Source organism: Aspergillus foveolatus (genome assembly GCF_047715535.1).
Source record: "Aspergillus foveolatus strain CBS 279.81 unplaced genomic scaffold BDW70scaffold_12, whole genome shotgun sequence".
Classification (NCBI taxonomy): Eukaryota; Fungi; Ascomycota; class Eurotiomycetes; order Eurotiales; family Aspergillaceae; genus Aspergillus; species Aspergillus foveolatus.
In genome coordinates, this window is record NW_027396076.1 from 62,069 (window position 1) to 86,138 (window position 24,070).

A 24,070-nucleotide genomic window follows, 5' to 3' on the forward strand; every position below is an offset into this window, starting at 1 on the left:
AAGGCAAAGCTAAAACGTGAATTTTTTTGGGCCCGGCAACATATCCGAAGAGCTGCCTACTAAGTAGTATGTATAACTAACCATTGAATAGCCACGAGCCGCTGTTTTTTTTATTTTTTTTTTTTGTTCATTTTTATGTTATCCTACCGCTCTCTCGCTTGTTCTTAACTGATCTGCTGCGAGTTGATCTATGAGTTCATCTGTCATGCATACTACGACGACGGGGGAAAATGATGACTCCTTTCCCAATGATCAGAGTTCGGATAGTGGCAGTCAAATTGATCGCATCGATTCATATTCATCCTCTGATACTTCATCGAGCGATGACGATGTCGAACGCATGTCGCGAACGCAGACCGCGCAGACTCAACCTGGCTATGGTCTAGAGCGCCATCCTACAGCCCTCAGTCGGATCGCAACACAGCGAAGTCAGCACAGCGCAACAGTTGGATCACTCAGGTCGCGACAATCCAAGAAGCCTTTGCCCGAATTTGGAGCAGGCAAGCCGTATCCGCCTCCGCTTCCAGACAAAGAGGAGTATGTGGTAGAATTCGTTGGACCGGACGACCCTCTACACCCGCAGAACTGGCCTACTAAAAAGAAGTAAGTTATTTATAAATCCGTAGTTGCTTAATGATTGACAGCGTATTAGGTTCCTTGTCTCGGTATTGCTAGCATTCACGACATTTAATTCTACATTCACAAGTAGTATTTTTTCTTCCGCGAATTCTGTAGTGTCCGCAAAGTTCAATGTATCAACCGAGGTTGGCACTCTGGGCATGTCTTTATATGTTCTCGGCTTCGCTTTTGGTCCTACCCTCTTCTCCCCGCTGTCAGAGCTGTTTGGCCGCCGATTGCCCATCCTTATCGGTGTCTTCGGGTTCACGGTCTTCCAATTCGGCGTCGCTACGGCCGAGAATCTCCAAACCGTCATCATCTGCCGTTTTTTTGGAGGATTTTTTGGAGCGTGTCCTATCGCTGTAGTGGCAGCTGTGTTTTCCGACATCTATGACAATCGTCACCGTGGTCTTGCAATTACGATATTTACCATGATGGTCTTTACGGGTCCGCTTTTTGCTCCGTTCATTGGGGGTTTTATCGTGGATAGTGACCTAGGCTGGCGATGGACAGAATATCTCGCGGGGATATTAGGGGCCACTACATTCGTATTGGACTTGTTCTTCGTCCATGAGACATACCCTCCAATTGTCCTGATCAGAAAAGCCGAAGAGCTGCGCCGGAGAACGAAGAACTGGGGCATCCATGCGAAGCAAGAGGAAGTCGAGATTGACCTGGCCGAGTTGATTGCGAAGAATTTCAGCCGCCCCGTGCGGATCCTGTTCAGTGAGCCAGTCCTGCTCCTACTAAGTATCTACATGGCCTTTCTATACGGCTTGCTCTACCTTTTCATGACGGCATATCCTATTGTTTTCCAGCGAATACACGGGTTCAACAAGGGTGTTGGTGGGCTACCTTATTTCGGCCTTATCCTGGGCGAGTTCCTTGGAGGGTTCTTCATCATTGCAATGCAACCCTGGTACAACAGAAAGTTGAGCGCGAATGGCGATATCCCAATTCCCGAATGGAGATTGCCACCAGCCATCATTGGCGGCATGGCTTTCGCCGCCGGGCTTTTCTGGTTCGGCTGGACTGGATATACCGGCAATATAAATTGGATCGTTCCTACGGTATCAGGAGTTCTCACCGGGTTCGGCTTACTATGCATCTTCCTTCAGTGTCTCAACTATATCATTGATACCTATCTTGTTTTGTGAGCCCTTCCATGTTGCATCGTGACCATATGTCTAACGATATTCCAGCGCCGCATCTGCTTTAGCCGCAAACAGTATCCTCCGTTCCATTGCTGGTGCAGGATTTCCCCTGTTTGCTCCTTACATGGTAAGGCAGACTCTCTTTGGCAAAGCACCGCGACGCTAACCGATTTACCCTGTAGTTTGATGCCATTGGCGTCAACTGGACGGGAACTCTCCTCGGTTGCGTGGCTGCCGTCCTCATGCCCATTCCCCTCCTTTTCTATCTCTACGGCCATAGAATCCGTTCTAAGAGCAGGTTCGCCGCCGAATATACCACCATCGCTAAGGCCAACACCACTGCTGCCGAGGGTTAGTTACCAAGAAGAAAAGGGACCTATAGCCCGCTCTAACAGCGCCGCTAAAACCGGAATTTTCATAAAAACGTGACTTTTCCCGCATAAACATGTTCGACTATCCGATTGACAATTCAATGCCGGAATTACAAAGTATAGAGTGAGTCAGGATGAGGACTCCTTTTTTTCATGTTTTTCTGGTTTCTATGGAATATTCTTTTTGCATAAAATGCGTCTTTGGACAGAGATACCCGACTGTTTTTGATTCACTTTCAACTGCGAGCGCTGATTTCTGCAATTTTCGGCGTCTAATCTGAGGATTATCTATTGAACAGACATTTTGGATATGCGTGCTCAGTTATAAAATACTGCCTTTTTTCCACTGCTGACACCTAAGCAGTATGGCTCTTCACAGCTACCGCTCGATCTGGTTTGAACTAACTGATCTCTGTATGGATTGTTCAAGCGATTTTGCACCAGGTACGATACATAATCGTTCGTCAAGAATGCTGTTTATTCTTTTATCCTTACTTTTATCTCATGTACCATTAAACCTGATATCCGTAGCGTCCACAATGCACTGTTTATGACAAAATGGAAAAGAGTGTAATAACACCAACGAGGCAAAACATGCACAAGATCCTCCCAAAGTACTTAAGACAAGCCCACGAGGGACGGTGGATATACACCAACACGATTGGTTGTACAAAAAAACCTGTTTGAGTGGAAGGAAAAGAACCACTGGAAAGAAACTAGCTCAGTCTGCAAGCTAGCTCAAAACTGAGAACGAGAAGAATCCTCGAAAGGAAAATCGGCGAAGGGAAAGGCATTTCAATTAGGTGCTGTCGATAATGTCGTCCCATAGTTCGGATGAGTCATTAAACTTTTGTAGGTTGTACATTTAGACGGTGGGAAGGGTATAAAGCTGGTTGTATCGAGTAAAACGTGAAAATCCAAACGCCTCAGCTAATGCAGGAGGTCTCAAAGTTCGAGATATCATCATGCGAAGGAGTTTCGAAAATGCGACTGAATGGTGGATGTGATGGATGCGTGTTTTCTTCGGAACCGTTTGCAACCCCTTCTGCCTTTCGAACCACTTCCTTCAACGCTCGGGTCACCACGCCGGCACGGACAACAAGGTCACGGAGAGACTGCGTATCGAATGGAAGTTTTTTTGACCGTGGGAGGTGGGTGTGAATACTTGTGGGGTTCTGGGTAAGGCGTTGCTGATAGATCAGATCAAGCACGGAGTTTGCTTTGGTGGAGAATACTGTCTGCTCCGGTCCCGGAGATGTGGTCGGACGGAGGCTAGAGTTTTCTGAAAGCGAGGCCCTCCACGAATCTCCACTAACACGTTTCCAAGGGTCATTTGTCTGGGAGGATTCGCCTTCAGACTCATCAAAGCTAAAAGTTAGTGATGATGGCGACCTGGGAGGTGATTCATTGTGGTCGTCATCGTCGAGGGTTGCTAGATCAACGATCCCTTCAGCTTCTTTCCAAAGTTCATTTGACGGACCCCGAACAATGTCCAGAAAGCTGGCTTGATGCCTCAAGCGCTTCAATTCTTCCACCAGCAGAGTTAGCTCTTGAACCTGACCATATTGGCCGTGGAGACTAGCTTGACGTTCCATGATCGCTTGAGGTACTACCACGCTCCGACGACTAACATTCTTGTTTGGGTTGATGTTCTCACTCATGGCATTCTCGTCCTTGTCCTTGTCCTCGAACTCGAAGTCACTGTCCCAGTCTTCACTGACACCTTTACTACCCAAGCCCCAGGTCCCGAATTTTCCGGAAGATTGCCTTGACTCGTTTGGCATAGCGGGCTCCCTTGCAACAGGAACACTTTGGCTACGGTAATGAAGGGTACTGGGCGGTTTTCGTCCGGTTGCTCGACTGCCACGCATGCCTGGGACATGTTTTCCGTGAACGGTGCGTGGGCGACCGTCAGGTCCGGACCCCTCACGATCAGGCCTTGGATGTTCAGACCAGTCGAAGATGTTCATCTTCGGCAATGTTTCATGGACTTCTCCGGTCACTCCGCCTGACCCATGAACGTCTCGCTGATGTTGGCCGCTGGAGGTATCCAGGGATAGCGCGCCAACCTGAGGTCTAACAGGGCGGATGGTTTTATCTCCAGGTAATGAGGCGACCATACTTTTTGAGTCATCGTCGTCGCTCAAGTCAGATGGGAAGGACAGTTCGCTATCTGCTTCATGAGCATTCTTGATGATTTGTGTTACCGGCGTGAAGGAGGCCACGATTGTTCTTCTTTCCTCCTCAGAACTAAGTGACTTTATTGGTGCAGAGAGGAGAACGCTAGATGGATTCATATCGTTCGAACCAGCGGATGGATCAATTGTGTTCCCAGGAGGAATTTTTCTGTCAAAGATGGTCTCGATTCGAGGTGATTGGAAACAAAAACTGTCGGTGGTAAAATGAGTGCGTATTGAGTCGAAAGCAGTATCGCTCATAAAGTCAGTTTCGTCCTCCTCACCAGAAGTGAAGACCCGGGTATCATCGGAGCCTAAGACGGTTGATGCTGGGTCTGAAGCAGCGATAGAATGGCGCTTAGGGCGCGGGCGAATTGAGCTGTACAGTGAAGATAGGGCTGACCCGTCTGCCGAGGCGTCCTGTCCGATATCCCGGTATTCTTTGCGGTACGACGAAAGAATCCGCGACTGCGGCCCCATAATCCCTGAAGTGTACAAAGATGAAAGCCCACCGTTTGCGGGATTGGTTGACGGTCGCCTGAAGACATTTGGGTCGGTAATGTTACGCCTTTCGGGTGCTCGTGGTGAGACCCAGATAGCTCCTTCCACATTTGATTGCTCAGGTAAAGGGGTCGATGCTGCCCTCCTTTTCGGCCCCGTAAATGAGCCATTGCGTAACACCCTAATATCTAATGGCCCTGCAGATTCTCCAGGTGATTTTGGACGCACCTCCTCAAAGGGCAATTGACAAGCATCTGTTTCAGCTAAGTGTGTCTTTGAACCAGATGGCGCTTGTTCGAACGGATTGCGAAACTCAACGGGTTGAGTTGTAGGCCTTTCCGGTACAGCTTTCACCGCACCATCCTTTTTTATGATCGATGTCGCTAGAATAAGGGCCGGAGCAGCATCAGATTGTGGAAGGATTCGTCGCACTGCTGTCTCTCGAGGCTTTGTTGATGTTGAAAACCTGCGATCCAGTCGCTCGGAAGATGGGTCAGGTTTCGGTACCAAGTAAGGTCGCCAGGGGTCGTTTTCCGATGGAGCATTGTGGCAAGGAGGCTCTGCAAGAGGACCGAGCGCCAAACTGGGTTCGAAACTCAAGCTATGGGTGGCCTTGTGACTGAAAATCTCAGATCGCTGGTAACTCGTTACAGGTCTGCGTAGCGCGCTAGATGTTGGTGAAGAGATGGTATGTGCGAAGAAAGGGCTCGCATTCGAATGCTGGGATTTTGGTCGTTTGACAAGTTTATTGGGTACCCTGCGTTGACTGGACGGACGTGGGAAAGCTGGACTGGCTGGTTCCGGAAACGATGGGGTGTCCGGACTCTGGAGTGAGAGCCGCTTATCTGGTTGGAACGACAGCCGCCGAAGCCAGGAAGAAGACGGTCGTCGGATATGCGACGGACTCGGCAGATTTTCCTTAGTTTGTATCGGTGGGATGGTCAAGGTTTGACCACGCCGACGTAGTCTTATACCTGCAAATGATGTTTTCCTGGGTATATTTTCGCCTTCGACTTGGTCTTCGCGGGAAGCAGCATTCTCTCGAGATTCTGGAAAGCTAGGGTTAACGGGAGATTGTGTTTCCGTTGTCGCAAATGTCCTCGAGAGTCCTGCGTCGAATGAGGGGACTGTATCGGAATCTAGTAAGGGAGCGCTTTGTGTATTTGCCGGCTCTTGAGATGGTGTCCGTTCGACGCGACCGAGCGCAAAGCCGGTGGCAGCGATACCGACAGTGCTAATCGCACAGAGCTAGACGTGAAATCAGCGACCCAGCGACTTAAAATATGCACAGTAAAAATAGTGATTTGCGAGTTGAACCAGTGAAAAGCAGGCGAGAATTGAAACGGGCGGGTAGGGCGCAGCCCATTGAGGGTCTTGAACACGGTTCTGAAGAATGCAAAGCAGGTAACTCACCGTTGATACATGTTCCATTCTCAGAGAAAGCTGAGAACAGTATCAGGTACCATGGAGCTTAGATTAGGGACATCGATAAAACGTGGAGGAGTTGACATCCCATCTGCATTGTCATCCACGAAGCTCAGGTGGCTGGACACATCAGACAGTTTCGCGGCCGATGAGACTGGAGGCGATCGGCTTTCCAAACGAACAACAAAAGCAGGAATATTCAAATGAGATCGTTAAGAGCTGCAGAAATGACCGAGTGGCTTCTTTTGGGGTTCGAGGAGTGTTGCGAAAGTGACGTGCTCTGGGATGGGGTTTGTAGTAGGCCGGAGCTTGGATAGGCGAAAGGAATGGAGAAAGATCGGAAGCAAACGCCAGGTACTGTAGAAGGAATGAGAGGGGAGAGGTGACAATGACACCAAGAAGGCCGGAAAGAGAGTCTTGGGGGTCTCTCAGACCCTTTTTCTGACCCTGGCGGCACGCAAGAAGGAGAGAAGGAAGAGAAGAAGAAAGCGACAGTTAAGGTGTCAGCTGGAGTCGAGGAAGCGGCAGAAGCATAGAAGAAGGAATCGATATCAAATCAACAAAGCCGCAGGGTGGGACTCTGGTCTGGCCTAGTACCGGGATGGCCAGTCTAAGAGTCTAAGAGTGATAGAGGAATGGAGCACGCTAGGAGTGTCCACCCCCAGCCAAAGCACTCGATCTCGTTCTTCTCGGTGATGCTCTGCCGGTGTTTTGACAGCAGTCCAATTATTGGCAAACAAGGTGCTGTTGATTACTCTACTATTACTATTCTATGGTTTAGGATTATCGACTTTTGACTACCGAGGAACTGCGATGGCTTGGTGGTTTATTTTCCGTGCAGACAGGGCGATCGCTGAACCTCTGATAAAGCTCCCTCGATCAATATGTAAACAAATAAATACTCTAGGAGGTATTCCGCGAGATCTCCATCCTTGCTGGGTTAGCAAAGATTGCTTGACTCAGGGCAGGATGTGATTCCTCATTTCCCATGCATGGGCCGTTGAATGCGGGACTGCAACAGCAATAAGAATTTCGAGTCTAGCGTGCACGATGTTGTTGCGACGTATCGTAGATCGGAGGGATGGGAAAAAACAGGGATTGCCTTGCTGAACAAGTGCGAGGATGAAACCAGGGCGCCACAGGGAGTGTTCAGCTCACCTTTTCCTTCTCGACATCCCTTTCCGCCCATTGGCCCAGAACAAATTCTCGCCATGCGGGCACTGTCTGCTTGAGTTGAGTATTGGCTATAATTGATTCCTTGTCTATGGGCTACTGACGCCAATTGTGCAGGTAAACAATGGGTGTTTTCGATACTGCTCGTCTTGGACATACGAGGTTACAATGTACACGTTGTCCGAACTCGGCCAAGTACCGCAACACCAAATGCCTATGCCCCCGTCACCGTGAATCGTGATTGTGATTATTATGGGGCATGGGCGGGATATTATTCCAAGGAGCGAACGACTCACCGAAGCCGGGCCAGATCTCCACTCCTTGATCTCACTTTCACCCGGCTGGCTGAACTTGTAGGCTGCTCCAGCCTCCAGCCTCCGGTCTCCAGTGACCAGCCGCAAAGAGAGATCTCGCATGTGGACGATCGCATTTCAGGAACGGGTCCCTAGCCGTGAATTATGTTTTGGTTCTCGATCACCAACCGGTTCACGGGACAAGGAACAACGGGAGGCTTCCAAGGATTTCCAAGCGTTGGTGCCCTGGTAACGTTTCCTCAACACATAATACATATGCTGCTTGCCCTCATATCGGCAGATCTGTTACTCGAGATCGAGCCATGTGCGCGCTCGGCCTGTGCCAACTATCAACTGCCGAAAGAACGGGCTACGCGCTGCGCGGTAAATCTGTGCGGTGCGACAAGAGCCCGGTGCCCAGCAAAATCACAATAATAACGTCGGAGAAAAATCGTGAGTATGTGGCAGCAATACAAGACCTCATTTAGACTTCATTATTTCCGGCCGCGGCATCGATCCAGTGTTCAATCCACAGGTAACGTCATTATGACGTTAAATTATCTTGGATACCGAATTGACCGTCCAGAGTCCCAACAACGGCTTCGGATAAACATACGGTGTAGTTTTGCTCCGAGCGATAAATATCAGAAACAAAGCCATCCTCGCTGTTTCCAGGCTCGTGGGACAGAGTAGTAGATGGAGCACGGAGTACTACATACAGAAAATGGTGTGCTTTGTTCAGCTTAGTCTTGTCCTTCAGCAGCGCTCCTTATACATAGCTCTTCGCCAATCAACACACTGAGCGATCGCAACTTCTCGTCTCCTTGGCAAAAGTAACGCCAGCAAGTTGCACAGCCTCGCAAGGCGTCCAGACGGCCGAAGCCTCTATCATTGGCCATTTCGACGTGAAGCTGAATTTGTTGCTGCTGTCATTGTCAAGACCTCTCTAGCCTACTTCGTGCTTCTAGTAGAGTTTACTTCAGTGTTTCCAAACATCCTTACTGAAAGCCCTGGGCTCGGAGCGCGCCCTGAAACATTCTCGATGAAGCTTTAGAGATGCTCCCTTTGCCTCAATGGTCTGATTCTACAAGGCGGGAGACTGCGACATCGAATCGAAGAACTGAGACATGGGTGTTTGATCCTTTCACACCCTGCGATCGGGCGGCCGCTTTGGCGTTTGACACCAAACGACGGAACATGCAGAGACGTACTCCGTACTGGCTGGTCAATGCATGGCGCTTGCTACCCCTCGGTTTCATCACCTTGATAACGAACACCACCGATTCGCCTGTGCATCAATTCGGCAGCACTAAGCTAGGATGGCACGGCCTCTCTTGACGAATGGCATTTTTGGTCGCCTTGACACTCTCTGCGATGTGGAGGAATCAATGCGGTAACCTATGTAGGATAGTCTTTGCTTTCGTATGGCACTGACCGTTTGGCACGCAGAAGTAGCGCAGCTCTGCGGAATTTTTCTTGAGGTACCATATTCTCTATCGCTGACGTGCGTACGGTACGGTCGAGTTAGATCGGCGACCGAGTGACGGGTTACTGAGTTCGAGGCCCAACAGTATTACCCCATATGCGCGATGGTAAAGCCGTGTGCAATCACGTGATAGTTATATCATGTGATCCAAATGGGACCTACGAGATTCGCTTGGAAAACGAAAAGCCAACTCTCTTAGAGACAGAAAATAGTTTGTAGTAGTTATTGATACAGCTATTATTAGTTGAAGTAATGTCTAACAGTGAAATTCTTCCGCGTGTGTATTTGTAGCTGTTGGTCCAGCATTTATGCAAAATCGCCGCTGCTCCACATTTCCGCCACTTCAAAGTCTTGCAACAACCAAATCGAGTCAAAGAAGGTTGTAACCGCCTGCCTCAACACATGATATAGGAGCATTGAGAGGCTCTGAAAGATACGCATACCCTTGTCATTGCCGATCTAAGGTTTTGAGTGCAAGTTTTGAACCGACATGGAGGCGGAACTGCAGTCTCAGATTCCTGGCCTCGACCATGTGATCACCGAGTACTCCGTCGTAAGTGCAGGCTCACACGAATAATCGCCCGAGTTCAGACTAACGCAACCACAGGGCTATTTGACTCACGCGTCAAGGGCTTATGTTGAAGATGCGAATGCTCCATCACCGGTGGCAGAAGCCGCTGACATGGTCACGGAGCTGCTAGTTTCTGCCTCAGGGGACTTCTCCGCTCAAAATGAAGAGGCCATTCGCAATCTCGTAGAGAAGTTCATTTCTTCTCTTAGTGCTTCCGATGGCGTCGATGCGGAGCGCAGGCAAATGCCATTTGCCGCCAAGAAGCTCGACCAGGCTATCAATGTTGGGTCTCAGCGAAACATGTCCTCTACTCTGGGTCTTGCTGGAGGAAATGTTGACCTCGAGTCTGTTGGTACGCGCAAGATGGAATCCCGCGTCGACCGCAAGAAGCTGGAGAAGGCGGAACGCAAGATCCGCGCCAAACAGGAAAAGAAGCAGATGAAAACAGTGCAGTACGAAGCATCTCGTCTGCTTAACGAGCCAGATGCAACCATGTCGTACGAGGAGTTCTTCATGGCCGTCAATCCCCTTCAACTGGGCTCCGACTCCCAGGCAAAGAGCAAGGATATCAAACTCGAAGGCATTGATATCTCAGTTGGTGGCAACCGCATTCTTTCAGAAGCCTCTCTTACGCTGGCCTACGGCCGTCGATATGGCCTTGTTGGTCAGAACGGTATCGGTAAGAGTACTTTGCTCCGCGCTTTGAGTCGCAGAGAAGTAGCCATTCCAAGCCATATTTCGATTCTCCATGTTGAACAGGAGGTATGTTGTCTACTTAGTACTCATGATAGTGCTAATAATCTAGATTACTGGTGATGACACTCCTGCCCTTCAAGCGGTGTTGGATGCGGATGTGTGGCGCAAGCGGCTACTTGCGGACCAAGAGGTCAGTTCCACGGATCCTCAATGTTACAGCTAGTTGACTCTAGTAGAAAATCTCAAAACAACTCGCAGCTATTGAAGCGGAGCGATCGTCAATGGCAGATACGTCTACAGACGCAGCTAGGCTCGATCATGAGCGAGAGGGTCTCGATATCACGCTGAATGATATCCATTCGAAGCTTGCAGAGATGGAGTCGGACAAGGCCGAATCCCGAGCAGCCAGCATTCTGGCTGGTCTGGGTTTCTCCCCTGAGCGCCAACAGTATGCTACCAAGACATTCTCTGGTGGTTGGCGCATGCGTCTGGCTCTGGCTAGAGCTCTGTTTTGCGAGCCCGATTTGCTCCTTTTGGACGGTAGGTCAAAACGATGCCTTAAGACGACAACGGCTGATTGTCACAGAACCTTCCAACATGTTGGATGTGCCGTCTATCACCTTTTTATCGAATTACCTCCAAGGATATCCAAGCACTGTTCTAGTTGTTTCTCACGACAGAGCTTTTTTGAATGAGGTTGCCACTGATATCGTCCACCAACACTCTGAACGATTAGACTATTACAAAGGAGCCAACTTCGGTAAGTATTGGACGTCATATTTTCTTTCTTATCACAAGACTAATTAAGCAGACTCCTTCTACGCGACCAAGGAGGAAAGGAAGAAACAGGCTAAACGCGAATATGAGAAGCAAATGGCTGAACGTGCGCATCTGCAAGGTTTGTCATCTCCGCTCCTTAGCGCTCCATCAGACTCCACTGACTAGAATAGCGTTCATTGATAAATTCCGTTACAATGCTGCCAAATCGTCCGAGGCCCAATCAAGAATCAAGAAGCTGGAGAGGATGCCCGTGTTGACACCACCGGAAAGCGACTATGTTGTGCACTTCAAATTCCCCGAAGTAGAGAAACTTTCTCCGCCAATTGTGCAGATGACCGAAGTTGCGTTCGGATACACGAAAGACAAGCTTCTGCTGAGGAATGTCGACCTCGATGTCCAACTCGACTCGCGTATCGGTATCGTTGGGCCGAACGGTGCCGGTAAAACGACGGTGCTTAAATTGCTCACTGGGCAGCTTGAGCCTACTTCCGGTCTCATGTCGCAGCATCCACGGTTGCGCATCGGCTACTTTGCACAGCACCACGTCGACGCTCTGGATTTGACAACCAGCGCGGTGAGTTTCATGGCCAAAACATATCCTGGAAAAACCGATGAGGAGTACCGTCGGCACCTTGGAGCGTAAGTTCCTCCACCTATATGGAAAGCTAGTACTGACGGCTGCAGATTCGGTATTACCGGTATGACCGGTCTCCAGCGCATGGAGTTGCTCTCCGGAGGTCAAAAGTCCCGTGTTGCTTTCGCCTGCTTGTCATTGACAAATCCACACATTCTTGTTCTCGACGAGCCCTCTAACCATTTGGATATTGAAGGTATGGATGCACTGTCTGAGGCGCTGCAGAAGTTTGAAGGAGGTGTTGTGATGGTGTCTCACGATGTGACAATGTTGCGGAATGTCTGCACCAGTCTCTGGGTCTGCGACAAGGGAACGGTGCAGAAGTTCGACGGCACCGTTGATGCGTACAAGAAAAAGATTAGCGCACAAGCAGACGAGGCTGGCGTAGCAGCAGCTCATTAGATAGCTAACTCGTGTAGAAAACAAGTTAGCATAAGATATCTCTTGATCTGGTTGTTTACCAGCGTTTTCTTGGGGACAATACCTCGATTGAATATCCAAGTACTAGATTCAAGAAAAGGGGAGCTAAGCAGATCTATTTCGAACCATAATCAAGCTCTCTCTTACTCCCCAGCCATCCGCAAGAAGAGCCTTTACGTCTTCTAAATTGAGCCCGCTCATTTCAGGATAGATAGTCCGCACGCCAAACCAACCGGCAATACAAACGACGCCGTAGAGCGCAAAAACCAGACTCGGAGATAGCAACTCCATCATCGGGAGGAAGGTAAGCCCGACAACAAAGTTCGAGCCCCAGTTTGTTGCGGTTGCAAGGGCGGACCCAAGCGACCGCACGTTGAGAGGAAAGAGCTCTGACTGCTGCCAAGGGACATTGCCTAGGCCAAAGGCGTACGCTGCTGTATACACTGTGAGACATAGAAGAATTGACAGTGGGATAACGGAACTATCCGTCGCGGCTTGACGAGTTTGCGACTCTGACGAGGCTTTCGGCAACTCCACAAAGGAAAATGTCACGGCGCAGACGAAGAGCGAGATGATCATCACGGGTATCGAATATAGCAAGATGCGACGACGTCCAATCCGGTCAATATAGACAAACGCAAGCAGCGTGAAGAGGAAGTTTGTCAGGGCCACGGATAACGAGGTAAGAGTAGGCGACGAGAATGACAGAAGGGAGAAAATTGTTGCTGAGAAATACATCAAGCTGTTGAAGCCACAGAGCTGCTGTAATGCCTGCAGCATCACGGCGATCGTCAACGCTCTTCGATTGCCCCCAGTTTTGAACAGGTCGTGCGAGCGCTGCTTGAAGCCTGCACCTTTATTCAAAGTGTTCTCTTCGGCAACCTCTTGTTGGATATCCCGCAGTGTTTGTTTCGCGGTATGGTCGTCCTGATGAACCTCTGACAGAATCCTCTGAGCCTTGTCCTCATAACCTGCTTGTACCAGCCATCGGGGTGTCTCGGGCAAAGCCACAACAATAAAGAGTTGGAACACTGCCGGAAGCATTCCCAACCCAACCATCCAGCGCCACCCGCCGCCAACGTAGGAGAACAGCCAGCCGATGATGTATGCTAAAACCTGACCACCAGTGATAAAAAGACTCAGTATAGTGACCAATCTCCCTCGCGCATCTGAAGGTGCCAGCTCCGATATATACCTGTTGACGATGTTAGCTGTGTATTTATCTATGACGCTGCACCTACAAAGGTGTGACCAAGCTAGCACTGCCGACCGCAAGGCCAACAATACTTCTCCCAATGATCATACCCCATACTTCACCCGTAGCAGCTTGTATGAATGATCCGATTGTAAAGAGGATGTCCGCGACAAGAATAACCCTTCTCCGACCCAGTCTATCCGCCAGAATGCCCGCCAGCGGGCTTGCGATGAGAGCAAAGAGACTTGTGCACGACGTAATTAAACTCTTATCCAAGGTTGTAAGGGGTCGGTTCGAGAGATCAGAGTCGATAGATACGAGCGTGGACGATATGACACCAGTGCTGTAACAGTTAGTCTAGACCAGAGCTCGGTGTCTTGATGCAGTACATACTCATATCCAAAAAGAAGACCGCTAATACCAGCAGAGAAGGTCAAATACCAAATAAACCGGCCGCTCGAGTGCTTTGACTGGTCTTCGTCGTGCTGCCTCACTGAAGGCTCTTGTGCGAGGAGCGGAGCATGGGCGGCAGATGGCTCCGTATCTTCTCTGCTATTCATGGCTGACCTTAGTCCTTTCTGAGGACATTAGCGACTGACCACAGGGAACACTATCGTTGTATATCTAGTATTGCTGCCCCTAAGCTGGTCGTGAGCAGTGAGTTAAAACCAAATTATGGGGTAAGCTCGGAGTGTCGGGCTTACGAGACCCACTCTGCCGCTTCTAGAAAGATCAGATCAGATGCCAACCTCACGAGAAATCCAAAGTGCACTAACATACTGAAGGCGGATATCAAGGGTCTATATATCTCTATATCGCCGTGATAAATATCTCTTCACCATCAACTACAAAAGTCAAATATTACCTGAGGAAATCATGTACACCAGAAAATAAACAGTCCCTATCCTGCTTTGGGATCGCACCATCGTCCAACCGTAAGCGAGCCACCAGGAGCAACCACCTCCTCATACCCATAAATACAGACGAAATCCGCATCTACACCCACTGGGTCTCTGGGCTCAATGAAGAAGGAGACTCCCTGTTCTTGTTTTTGTGCCTGTCCCTGCTCATCATCTGAGCTTTTCGACAGTCCATATGCAACCCAACAGATGCGCCACCTAAAATCCACGAGTCAACAACCATCGATGCCTTTGATAAAGCACCTCCTCGTTGTCAGACGGCCACCGCCGATTCCATGGTACGTCTGGGCGCCACAGGAGAAAGTGGGTGCGTAGCTGTACCTGCTACACAATCTTGAAACTGCTCGAACAACTCAGCCACTTTTCGATATTGACATGTTCCTTCACTTGAAGGGTCTGATCGCGCAAGCATAACCAATTTGATATATCCGTAATTAGGAAGCGGGCGTTGAGTCACGATATGTTCAACCTCGACCATATGACCGATTTAGGTCAGCGCAGCTCTGTCGGGCTTTAAGATACCTTGAGACAGACGGTACGGACAGAGTCACGCTATGATAAGGCCTTTTGTTACCATCTCTTGATGGTAACAAGGCTATGATTATAAACACTTAAGAACACTCGTAACCAAGCCAAGAAAGATAACTCTCGCCTTTCTCTCATATATGTGCTTAGGAAGCCAGCAATTGCTGGCTTGCGGTAGTCGGGCATGATCATATGTAGACGTATAAATGTACCCTCGTCCGGGTCGAGCAAGTGGCGTACCCAAGAGTTTCGAATATGAAGCGTCATCTTGGGTGATAGACGAAAGTCCTCGCTGATGGGGCCCCGGTTCCGTTCCTGGACATGCGTAAAATTCTTTAGTATTGTCGTCGGGTTACAAGCATCGAATGGACATTAGCAACCAGAGACTATGCATGTGACGACCCCTAGAGCAGTGCGCTTTAGTCAACTCCATATGTCATATATTTCATTCGAAAGTCTTATTAGTTGAACGGCACAGAACAGATCTGAAGGCGGATCAAGCTTCTTTATCACCGTATGCCCGTACACAGGACGGTTGAGGAACTCAGTTTCAGTGAGCGCCTCGTGGACGCGCTCGAGACTATTGGACCTTTGTCCGACCTGACTACCTCTCGATAAAGTCCTTCCTGGATCATGTTACCTATGAGTCAGCCAGGATGTCAGTTTTTCATCCTAGCAACACCCGGATTCGATAGGCCTTGAAAAGGCTATAAGGCGGATTCGGTGGTCAATCCTGTAAAGAACCAAAGTACAGGAAGCTGACTCGTCATAAGTATCCCGAATTATCCTCTGCCAAATATGGGACTCAGCTAACAGGATCTCTGTGGCCAAGCCAGATGACCACAAAACAGAGTTAATTCTGCCCGTGCATGTGAGCAAGATTTAAGCGACATGCTGGATTAATGATGAATGAACGCGCTAAGAAGCGTCATACAACATGGATTGCTTTTCACGTACCTCTATGGACATATGGAAGAAAAGGTTTCCTAATTCACTGCAAATATCGTGATTTGATTACTTGTCGCCAATGTGTTCTGCATTGTGGAACACACCCATTGAAGTGAGTAGTCGAAAGATGGATGATCTTTTGGATACAAGAGATTGTGGAGATGAGAACTTCAAAGAGAAGGTAGTACGTGTCGATTCTCAAGAATACTCTCAAGACAACAGCAAGCCCGGGAGTGATGTGCAACTGGATAATAACTTTGCGCCGTATCGCATTGTGCCTTTTGGCCTGAATTCAGAGTCCCAGCTATTCGTCGAAGTCATGAGGAAGCTTTGCAAAAAAAAAAAAAAAAAAAAAAAAAAAAAAAAAAAAAAAAAAAAAAAAAAAAAAAAAAAAAAAAAAAACCCCTGAAAGTCAAGCATAAGCAGAGTGGAAAAGTGAGACGATGTGCATCCAATCTATTCAACCAGAGAACGGAAGAAAAAGCTAGCCCTGAACCCTTACGATGGGGCACCTAGTGGCATAGGTACTTGGTCAAGCAAGTGCCCGGTAGCTGAATTCGCAGTTGAAACTTGTGGATTATGGGAAGTTATTTGGGCACACTGAACAGCTGCAGGGTAAGCACATAAGCTGAGAACAAACAGGGAAAATCTGGTTTGCTCATAGAAGAACACTGTATTACCGATGAGCTCATAATTCTAGGATTTGCTGAAGTTGGATAGGTACGAAGAAAAAAAAAAACTGGACGTAGATAAGATAACAAACCCGGGAACAAGATCATTCTTCGATGTCCTTCACTTTCTCCCATTGCCCCCGTAGGTTTTCCTTCCACAGACTGACCTTGTTGTCCCCTCCACTTACAGCAAGAATGTTCCCGCTAGGGCTCCAGCTAACACGCCACAGAACATTATCAAATTCAAGCACTTGGCTCGTCCATTGGCCAGGGTTTGATGCATCAGCAGTCCAAACCCGAACGGTCTTGTCTTGCGACGCAGAGGCAATGTATGACTTGGAGAGAATGCTAGGCGACCAAGCAACGTCTCGAACCCAATCAGAATGGCCTTCCAGCGTCTGCGTGGCATTGTAGGTTTTTGTCTCGGGGCTAATGGAGAATATATGTTAGCAACTTCGACTTTCCTATGTAGGAGGCATAGTGCGCACTTGTAATCCCAAATCTTAAGTAGATTGTCACTACCGCCCGTTACAAATCTCCGCTGCTGTCCAAGACCAGGGTTTGAGCTGACCAGACTACCGGGAGAGGCAGCAGGGGCCCAGCTGATGGAGTTGACGCCCATACCGTGAGCGTGGAAAATCTGGTGGGTCCAGCTATTATCGCGGAATTCGAGGACGGAGACATGACCATCAGATGAAGCACAGGCGAGAAGACATCCAGTTTCATGAGGAGCCCAGGAAATCATGTTCACAGAGGCAGTGTGGAGGGAGAAATCAAAGACTTTCGTCCAGGCACTGCTGCCGACAGGGGCAGTGGAGCTTTGATGTTGTTCGCGCCAGATGAGCACTTTGCCGTCATATGATGAGGACGCGAGAATTGTACCAAATTTGGGATGCGCCTGTAATGTCGAAAGGCACGAGTTAGTCCACCGTTGTTTGTACGTATGATTTGATGCTCCATTGCGGCGGTTGCCCCGTTGTACGTACCCATTCGACACACCATACCGGACCTTCGTGGCTGGAATAGCATCAGCAATTGATTAGTTTCGACTATATGGGTTGAGTACGCTCACCCTTTCAAAGTCTCAACAAGTTTGTGCGCGTCACCCTCAATCTCGAATATCTTTATCGTCTTGTCGGATGAGCATGTCGCCAATCGGCGTCCGTAGTAATCAAGGCCCGCATCGTGCTGCCGCAAGCCGAGAGTCAGACCAGAGACAGCATTAGTTATATAACGTGGATGGTCAACTTACGATCATGTCGTCGTGACCAGAATTCGAGATAACTTGAGCAGCCGCCTAGACCCCCGGACAAGGAGGGAAGTCAGTCCAACTCCCGCTACCGCTGCTTGAAATAACGAGCGGAATTGACGGCGAAGACGTACCATTTCGAGCTATTTGCAGCTCTAGGCCGAGGTGACGTATATTACGAAAGTGATGGAATGTGGTTGCGACGGTGTGGCAGTCAAAGGCAGTATAATAGCCTAAACAGCAGCAAAACACCAGCTGGTCCGTTTCGGGTCCAGTTCGTGTGGGATCTTATCTTATCGAGTACTGACTCAGCAATATCAGCACGTGAGAATCAGGCCTCGGCTCCTTTCCCGTGCTCACCTTGCCCCACGGCTTGTACTCCTCGCCTCGGGATTTCAGACATGGCCCTTGTCATATTCTGCTTCATTTCCCATTTTCTTGCCCCTTGTGCATACTAAAGTTTACGTACATACGTTGCTCCTTTTTGTTCATTCGATACTCTTCAATTTAGCAGGATACATTGTATATCACACGAAATACTACGGCATCAACCCCCCCAGTAATCGGCAATCATGAGTGACGCCCTGTGTGGACCGTCGAACGCACTGCAAAACTTCCAGAAGCATGCCTCTGTTGACCGGACACTGCAGCAAGATAGGCTGATTTCGCGGCAGTCTCCTTCACAGGTGAGATACTTGGTCAATGCAGCCGGTCTCTATGAATCGCTGACACATTCCGTCTCAGGGCTTTCGCTCAAAGAACCCGAATGAAGGTATACTGGACCCTGAATTTGCTGCCTTCGAATCGAACAGTCCTGTGGGAGCGCCTCTACCCAACCTTCAACATGAAGGTCACTTCGTGGCTCCGGCCCCCCACATGCCCATGCCCCATGCCGCGGAGGCGCCGAACTGGGCAGCCGATTTCCAGAACCTTCATATCTCGGGGCCGTCGCGAGCCATTATTTACCAACCAGGGCCATCAGCAGCTCCCATGTCGGGTGCGTCACAGCAAGGGTGGCACGGTGAATTTTTAAGGCAACAACAACAACAGCACAGGCCTGCATTGCAGGAGAATCAGGCACTCGGTCAGAGGTTTCAGCCATCATTTGACCCGAACTACACCATGGTTAACTCAATGGCTGTTTATGCACCTGGACCAGAAACAGTGCATGTCTCGAGGGCCGAAAAATTCGATGAATCTGCCTTTGACGCTGCGTTTGAACAGGCCAAGGCGGACATGGCATCTCAGTTCGAGGAGTCGCTCGTTGAGACAAACGTTACTGAATCAAGCGCGAATAATAAAGACCAGAAAGAAGAGGTCCCTGCTCAACAAATTGGCCTTGAAACGATAAGGATCGGGTCGGACACTATCTCACAAGTTGACAAGGACGATCCTCAAGCGGCGGCGAACGATGCAGACGAACTCGCCCGCACCGCGGGCCATTTATTGAACAGCGTTAGCCATGAGACGAATCAAAAGTTCCGAGAAAGCAATTTCCTGGCATTAATGCGGCGCATTCGAGACCGTGAGGTCCAACTCGAGGGTGATGAATTTCGCGAAGTCAGTGGTCCGTGGTTGTCGTAAATTTCGGCTGGCGTGACCCGCGCGCTGGTTTAATTGAAACTTTCAAGCTGGCCTTTGTCTCTGCTAATCAGCATTCAGACTGCGCAGTCTTTACATCCCGGTGGGCCGTATTACCCGGAAGGCAAACGGCAGCAGAATATTGAGGAGAAACAATCATGGAGGCCGATCGGCGAGAACAATGTTCATGTTGCGTCAAACGACAGCAGTAAGTTCAGTGGCACCGCGATGCCGAGCACTATATGCGCGGGGCAAAAACACACAGGTTCTGAGACCTGACTGCTCAACAAATAGATACCATCTCAGAACGCCTGCCATCTAGTGTCACAAGCGTTCCGGGGTTCGATACACCGACTGCCGAGCCAAAGAAGAGTTCTGAGTTAAATAGCGACCATGATTCAGTGTACGCAAGCTGGAATCACGGTGACCGTTGGGCTTAGAAGATCTGCGTTTATGCTTATACCCATAATTTCTGTGATTGCGAGTTAGCGAAGCCGACTCCTAGCATTAGATCATTGACGCCCAAATGACTCAAGGAGTTTCATCTCTTGTCCATCCTATTCGAGAGTTCCCCCAGGATGGATGGCATATCAGCATTTGTCATTGTAAATTAATCTCAAATCTGTTATTGATAGTTGGCAGTGCACATGGGAGAAGTTCCTATTGATGCATGGAGAACAATTAGAAGCCTCTCAATAAGCGATACCTACCCTTGACCTGATTGTTGTTGCAGCTACCCGTCTATTGGGCCTGCCTCCTGTCAATTGAACAGACCGTCAATTGAACAGAGCCAGCTACAACTTATTTCCCGGATTTCTTTCTTTCACGTTGCGATTGTTGTGTTTTATCGATCTTGGTTGTCCAGGGTTAAGCAATATGCACGAAGATCATACATGTGTCGATGCCCTATATATTAAGCAATTTAGTTCTATCTCCTCCTTATATTTCCTCTTCTTCAAATCTCAGAATATCAGATCCGACGTCTTTCTCCATTTGCACCTTGACGTTCTCGGTATCATTTAGGCCACCCGAGTTAGCCCTAATCCGAGCTTATATACAATACACCGTCCTACCTACAACGCCAACAACATCCGCCAGCTTATCCCCAGTCCAGCTCTCCAACGACCATGGCCATTCTAAATTCCCGTCCACCACCAAGTTATACGGCGACAATCGCCACCCAAGATATAAATCCGTACGATGATGACAAGTACGACGACAATGATCACCATAGTCATGGCAACACGACCGGGTATTATAAGAACACACCCACAACCCCTTCATTTCCAGTTTCAAGCACAGCTTCCACCAGGGGGGCTGTAGTGATAAGTCTTGACTCGTCTATCAATATTCGTGGAGACGGGAATACCGTCGCAATTGCTTCGGGGCAAGGGAAAAATCAGGCTCAAGCCCAAACACAGACACAGCAAGAGGCATCAAACCCCAAATCCAAAGTCGCCAACACCACAGCCTCCATCATCGCCGCTCTCCAACAATCAGGAATCTTAGCTTTAAGACCTGATTCTGGTTCCAATTCTGCATCCACCACTGTGCAGATAAACATTAACGCTGGAATTAAAGTTCAGGGGTTGCAAAACGTGGTCTGCTTCGGGTCTTTGACGGTTCCAACTACGAGTGTTAGCGGATCAAGGACGAATGTGAACTTGAAACACTGCAATACTAGAAAGAGGCGGGCTCAGTCGGTATACTATGCTCCGTCTGATCTAACTGTTGCGTTTGTTGGTGCTGACTTTCATACTGTAGGTGCCTGCAAACAATGAACCGGAGTGGAAAAAGTATAGGAAGTGTTAGATGCCTAGATATACATGTTTGTCCTATTCTGAGCGATTTCCTTGCGCACTAGGTCGGATGGAGTCAGTATCCTTATCCTTGGTTTAACGAGCTGAAGAGATGACATAGTATTATTTATTACTTGTCAACTCGGTACTTGTCAACTCGGTGCTCGCCTTACAATATTCGACTCTGGCATTCATGACATCAGGGAGGATTCATAGGGAAGAGCTTTGGCCTGATTTTTAGAAACCTGTCTAATTCTGTAACTTGATTTCTATTCTGCTTTTCACCTGTTCTAGAGATGAGAAAATGAAAAGATATGAAATCATCATCTCATCTGACAGGCCAGTGATCACGGTCACAACGTAGAGAATCAGAAGTTGTAAGAGGGTAACGATGAAATGAAAGGGAAAAGAGAAAGAAAAGATAATGCGTGATAACAGGCGCGATGCGCTAGTGCTGGTATGCGAAGGGTTCGGGTTCATTAGATATCATGGTTAGCTTAATAGTACATTGACTAGAAAGGTTTCAAAATGAAGACGACGAAAGTTAGGGTTTGCATTCACGACTCCCCCTGTCTTGAGGCATGAGTTTTGCCAGTGTGAGATTGGTTGTCCATTGACGGAAGAAGCAGGACAGATTGCAAGTCTTTGCTTTCCAAGAGGTGGAAAGGACATCTGCTCATACCCGTCCGACGGGCATATCGTGGCGGTGTAGATTCCTCGACCATTCAGGAACGACCTTGTCTCGCTCGTAAAGGAGACCGCAGTTATGACAGAGTGTCTATATTCAGATTAGCGGTTGTAAAAGATGAACCATGGGTGGGTTCGCATACTCTTGGGCCAGCTGGCCCGTCGCGCACAGCCCATACCGCTGATCCCCATACCATGCAGTTGCTGCACCGCCAATTTTGTCGTTCCCTATGACTGTTAGTGAAAGGTAAAGAACATACGCAAGAGAAACCTACCAGTCGGATAATGTACCACCACCTCCACCGTACCCGGCGCCTGATCCGGTGTCTGGGGTGCCTCGCCCGCCAGGTGTACCTCCCCTGCCTGACGGACTGAGACTGCGGAACCGTCTCTTACGCTTGTTTCTCTCGCCTCGTCCTAGGGGAGTCTCGCCATCGACGTCAAAGAAGCCGCCTCCGTGCCGTGCAAAATCAGGCGTGATGCCCGCCGTTGAAGAGAACCGTGCTGTTTCGCGACGTAGGCGTCGAATTTGTCGCTCGCGGTCTCCCTCGCGCTTCTCAATTTCTTCCTTCGACAAAGTTTCAACTTTAGGCTCCCACTCATCGCCGAGACCTTCGGGGTCATATCGCCAACCTGCCTCAGCGCCGTTGGCCGCTTGATTATCAACTTCGGTCCCGTAGCTGCCCAGACCGCTGATAAGGCCACCACTCTCACAGACCTCCTTTTTGAGCTTCAGAACTGCTTCATAGATCCCATGCGCAATGGCCCCAACCCATTCTCCACCCAGGCCAAGGTCCGCGCACGTAACCTTTGCGAATTCCTCGGCCATCCCAGGAGGATGTAAAAGGGACCACTCGAACTTGTCCGTATATAGCTTGTTTTGTAGGTTGATATTCAGATTGATCATGCATCTATATGCATCGTCTGGATTTAAAATACTGTCGTTTATGAGGGGCTCTTTCGTCGCTGTCACAAGTGTGCCTCGGCTGTCCGGTGTCGCAGTATGCGGAGGCGCGGGAGTATTGGATGCGTCTCGCGATGAAACTGCTTGTGGAACGGCTGATTTCGATTGTGTACTTTGAAACAACGGATGTAGCGCGACGCCGGCATATTCCTCTAACTGCTGGCGGATCTGGGTAGCGATCGCTAGGGTCATTGCATGCTGGTTGGGAAGGTCCAAGTCATGGACAAATCCGGTAGCAAACTCTTCAGGGGTAGAAAACGCTTCATGAAGGTTCCACATAAACGTGTCCTTGATTCGAAACGCAGGTAGGGGGTCAGGTCGCCTGTACGCAGGCAGCGTCGTGTTGATCGCTGGGTCAACAACATGCCGGGGTACCTGGAAAGGTTCGAGAGGCTGATGCGCCGGAACTTCGAGGTCGATCCGAATCGGTATAAGTGTCAAAGGGAGTTGCGCTTGTATCTGCAATTGATCGGCACACCTATTCCAAGGACGGCGCAAATCAGCAACGACCGAGAAAGCCGACTTCAATTAGAAAACACATACGCGGGTCGTATCATCTTCTTAATCATCCAATCCCGAAATATCCCTTGAACCTCTACTGGCGCGTGTGCCTCCTTTCCCAGCTTTTCGGCCAACGCCGCTTTGTCGAACGAAGATTCCTCTCGCCGAAGGCTTCTGAGACCTGTAGGTCGTCGGGGACCTTCACTATCATCAAAGTCGTCATCATCGAAGCCATCTTCCGCGTAGTTGATGGCTGCAGTCCCTCGTTTCGTGGTTCGTGGTGTCGGACCGACCTGAGTCTGAGGAATGACGGGTGTGAAGAGTGCGTTCGCAAATTGACGCACTCGTGGCGGGTAGGTTGTGATATAACCTCTGGAAGGGGACATATTGGCCATCTAGGTTGTCATGAACATGTCCCTATCGTTCAGCGTTTGGGTTTTTGGGGACGTTTTGAGCCGCGATCTGCGATACGATAATAGCGTCTGCGAATTTGATCGCTCAATGACTGGGGAAAGGAGTGAATGGGAATATCTGCAAAAGGTTTCACTCGGGATTGTGTACGGATTAGTTGCGTCCAACAATCGATTGCCTCGATCAGGTAGATTCCAAGGATTAAGTCGCTTCCGCAGCCTGTTTGAACCAAGAACAATTCCAGCGAGACTTGAAGATGGGGATCGCGCTCAAGCTCCGCGTTTTGCCCATAAATGCGCTAGTCCCATTCCAGATCAAGA

At 49.2% G+C, this 24,070-nt stretch overlaps 8 protein-coding genes across 8 annotated transcripts; 4 read left to right on the plus strand and 4 right to left on the minus strand.

Annotated features, from left to right (window-relative positions):
* Positions 1-120: 120 nt before the first annotated feature.
* Positions 121-2,488, plus strand: BDW70DRAFT_15354 (MFS transporter). The gene is made up of 4 exons (XM_073739659.1): positions 121-603; positions 653-1,771; positions 1,821-1,899; positions 1,955-2,488. Exons 1-4 carry the CDS (start codon positions 191-193, stop codon positions 2,126-2,128), a joined length of 1,785 nt encoding a protein of 594 aa, XP_073597946.1. The 5' UTR covers positions 121-190; the 3' UTR covers positions 2,129-2,488.
* A 187-nt stretch (positions 2,489-2,675) lies between these two features.
* BDW70DRAFT_15361 (uncharacterized protein) lies at positions 2,676-6,728 on the minus strand. The gene is made up of 2 exons (XM_073739673.1): positions 6,235-6,728; positions 2,676-6,069 (listed from the first exon to the last, which is right to left on the minus strand). The coding sequence occupies exons 1-2, from the start codon at positions 6,250-6,252 to the stop codon at positions 3,070-3,072; spliced, it is 3,018 nt and encodes a 1,005-aa protein (XP_073597947.1). The 5' UTR covers positions 6,253-6,728; the 3' UTR covers positions 2,676-3,069.
* A 2,708-nt stretch (positions 6,729-9,436) lies between these two features.
* On the plus strand, positions 9,437-12,343 carry BDW70DRAFT_15378 (putative AAA family ATPase GCN20). The gene is made up of 8 exons (XM_073739717.1): positions 9,437-9,751; positions 9,806-10,531; positions 10,575-10,655; positions 10,702-11,005; positions 11,052-11,225; positions 11,277-11,363; positions 11,416-11,884; positions 11,930-12,343. Exons 1-8 carry the CDS (start codon positions 9,689-9,691, stop codon positions 12,279-12,281), a joined length of 2,256 nt encoding a protein of 751 aa, XP_073597948.1. The 5' UTR covers positions 9,437-9,688; the 3' UTR covers positions 12,282-12,343.
* A 61-nt stretch (positions 12,344-12,404) lies between these two features.
* Positions 12,405-14,054, minus strand: BDW70DRAFT_148676 (putative MFS myo-inositol transporter; the record flags this gene model as incomplete). Its single annotated transcript, XM_073738903.1, has 3 exons — positions 12,405-13,494; positions 13,541-13,837; positions 13,888-14,054. 3 exons carry the CDS (start codon positions 14,052-14,054, stop codon positions 12,405-12,407), a joined length of 1,554 nt encoding a protein of 517 aa, XP_073597949.1.
* Positions 14,055-16,540: 2,486 nt separating this feature from the next.
* On the minus strand, positions 16,541-18,057 carry sec13 (GTPase-activating protein SEC13). Its single transcript, XM_073736091.1, has 6 exons — positions 17,942-18,057; positions 17,811-17,855; positions 17,631-17,746; positions 17,545-17,575; positions 17,047-17,456; positions 16,541-16,987 (listed from the first exon to the last, which is right to left on the minus strand). Exons 1-6 carry the CDS (start codon positions 17,942-17,944, stop codon positions 16,663-16,665), a joined length of 930 nt encoding a protein of 309 aa, XP_073597950.1. The 5' UTR covers positions 17,945-18,057; the 3' UTR covers positions 16,541-16,662.
* Positions 18,058-18,196: 139 nt separating this feature from the next.
* pex20 lies at positions 18,197-20,300 on the plus strand. Its single transcript, XM_073736092.1, has 3 exons — positions 18,197-18,493; positions 18,552-19,367; positions 19,470-20,300. The coding sequence occupies exons 1-3, from the start codon at positions 18,380-18,382 to the stop codon at positions 19,665-19,667; spliced, it is 1,128 nt and encodes a 375-aa protein (XP_073597951.1). The 5' UTR covers positions 18,197-18,379; the 3' UTR covers positions 19,668-20,300.
* A 215-nt stretch (positions 20,301-20,515) lies between these two features.
* BDW70DRAFT_157997 (uncharacterized protein) lies at positions 20,516-21,200 on the plus strand (the record flags this gene model as incomplete). The annotated part of the gene is made up of 2 exons (XM_073740447.1): positions 20,516-21,091; positions 21,153-21,200. 2 exons carry the CDS (start codon positions 20,516-20,518, stop codon positions 21,198-21,200), a joined length of 624 nt encoding a protein of 207 aa, XP_073597952.1.
* A 237-nt stretch (positions 21,201-21,437) lies between these two features.
* BDW70DRAFT_132044 (putative RSC complex subunit Sfh1) lies at positions 21,438-23,983 on the minus strand. Its single transcript, XM_073736093.1, has 4 exons — positions 23,382-23,983; positions 22,150-23,316; positions 22,018-22,102; positions 21,438-21,965 (listed from the first exon to the last, which is right to left on the minus strand). The coding sequence occupies exons 1-4, from the start codon at positions 23,732-23,734 to the stop codon at positions 21,864-21,866; spliced, it is 1,707 nt and encodes a 568-aa protein (XP_073597953.1). The 5' UTR covers positions 23,735-23,983; the 3' UTR covers positions 21,438-21,863.
* Between the last annotated feature and the right edge of the window lie 87 nt (positions 23,984-24,070).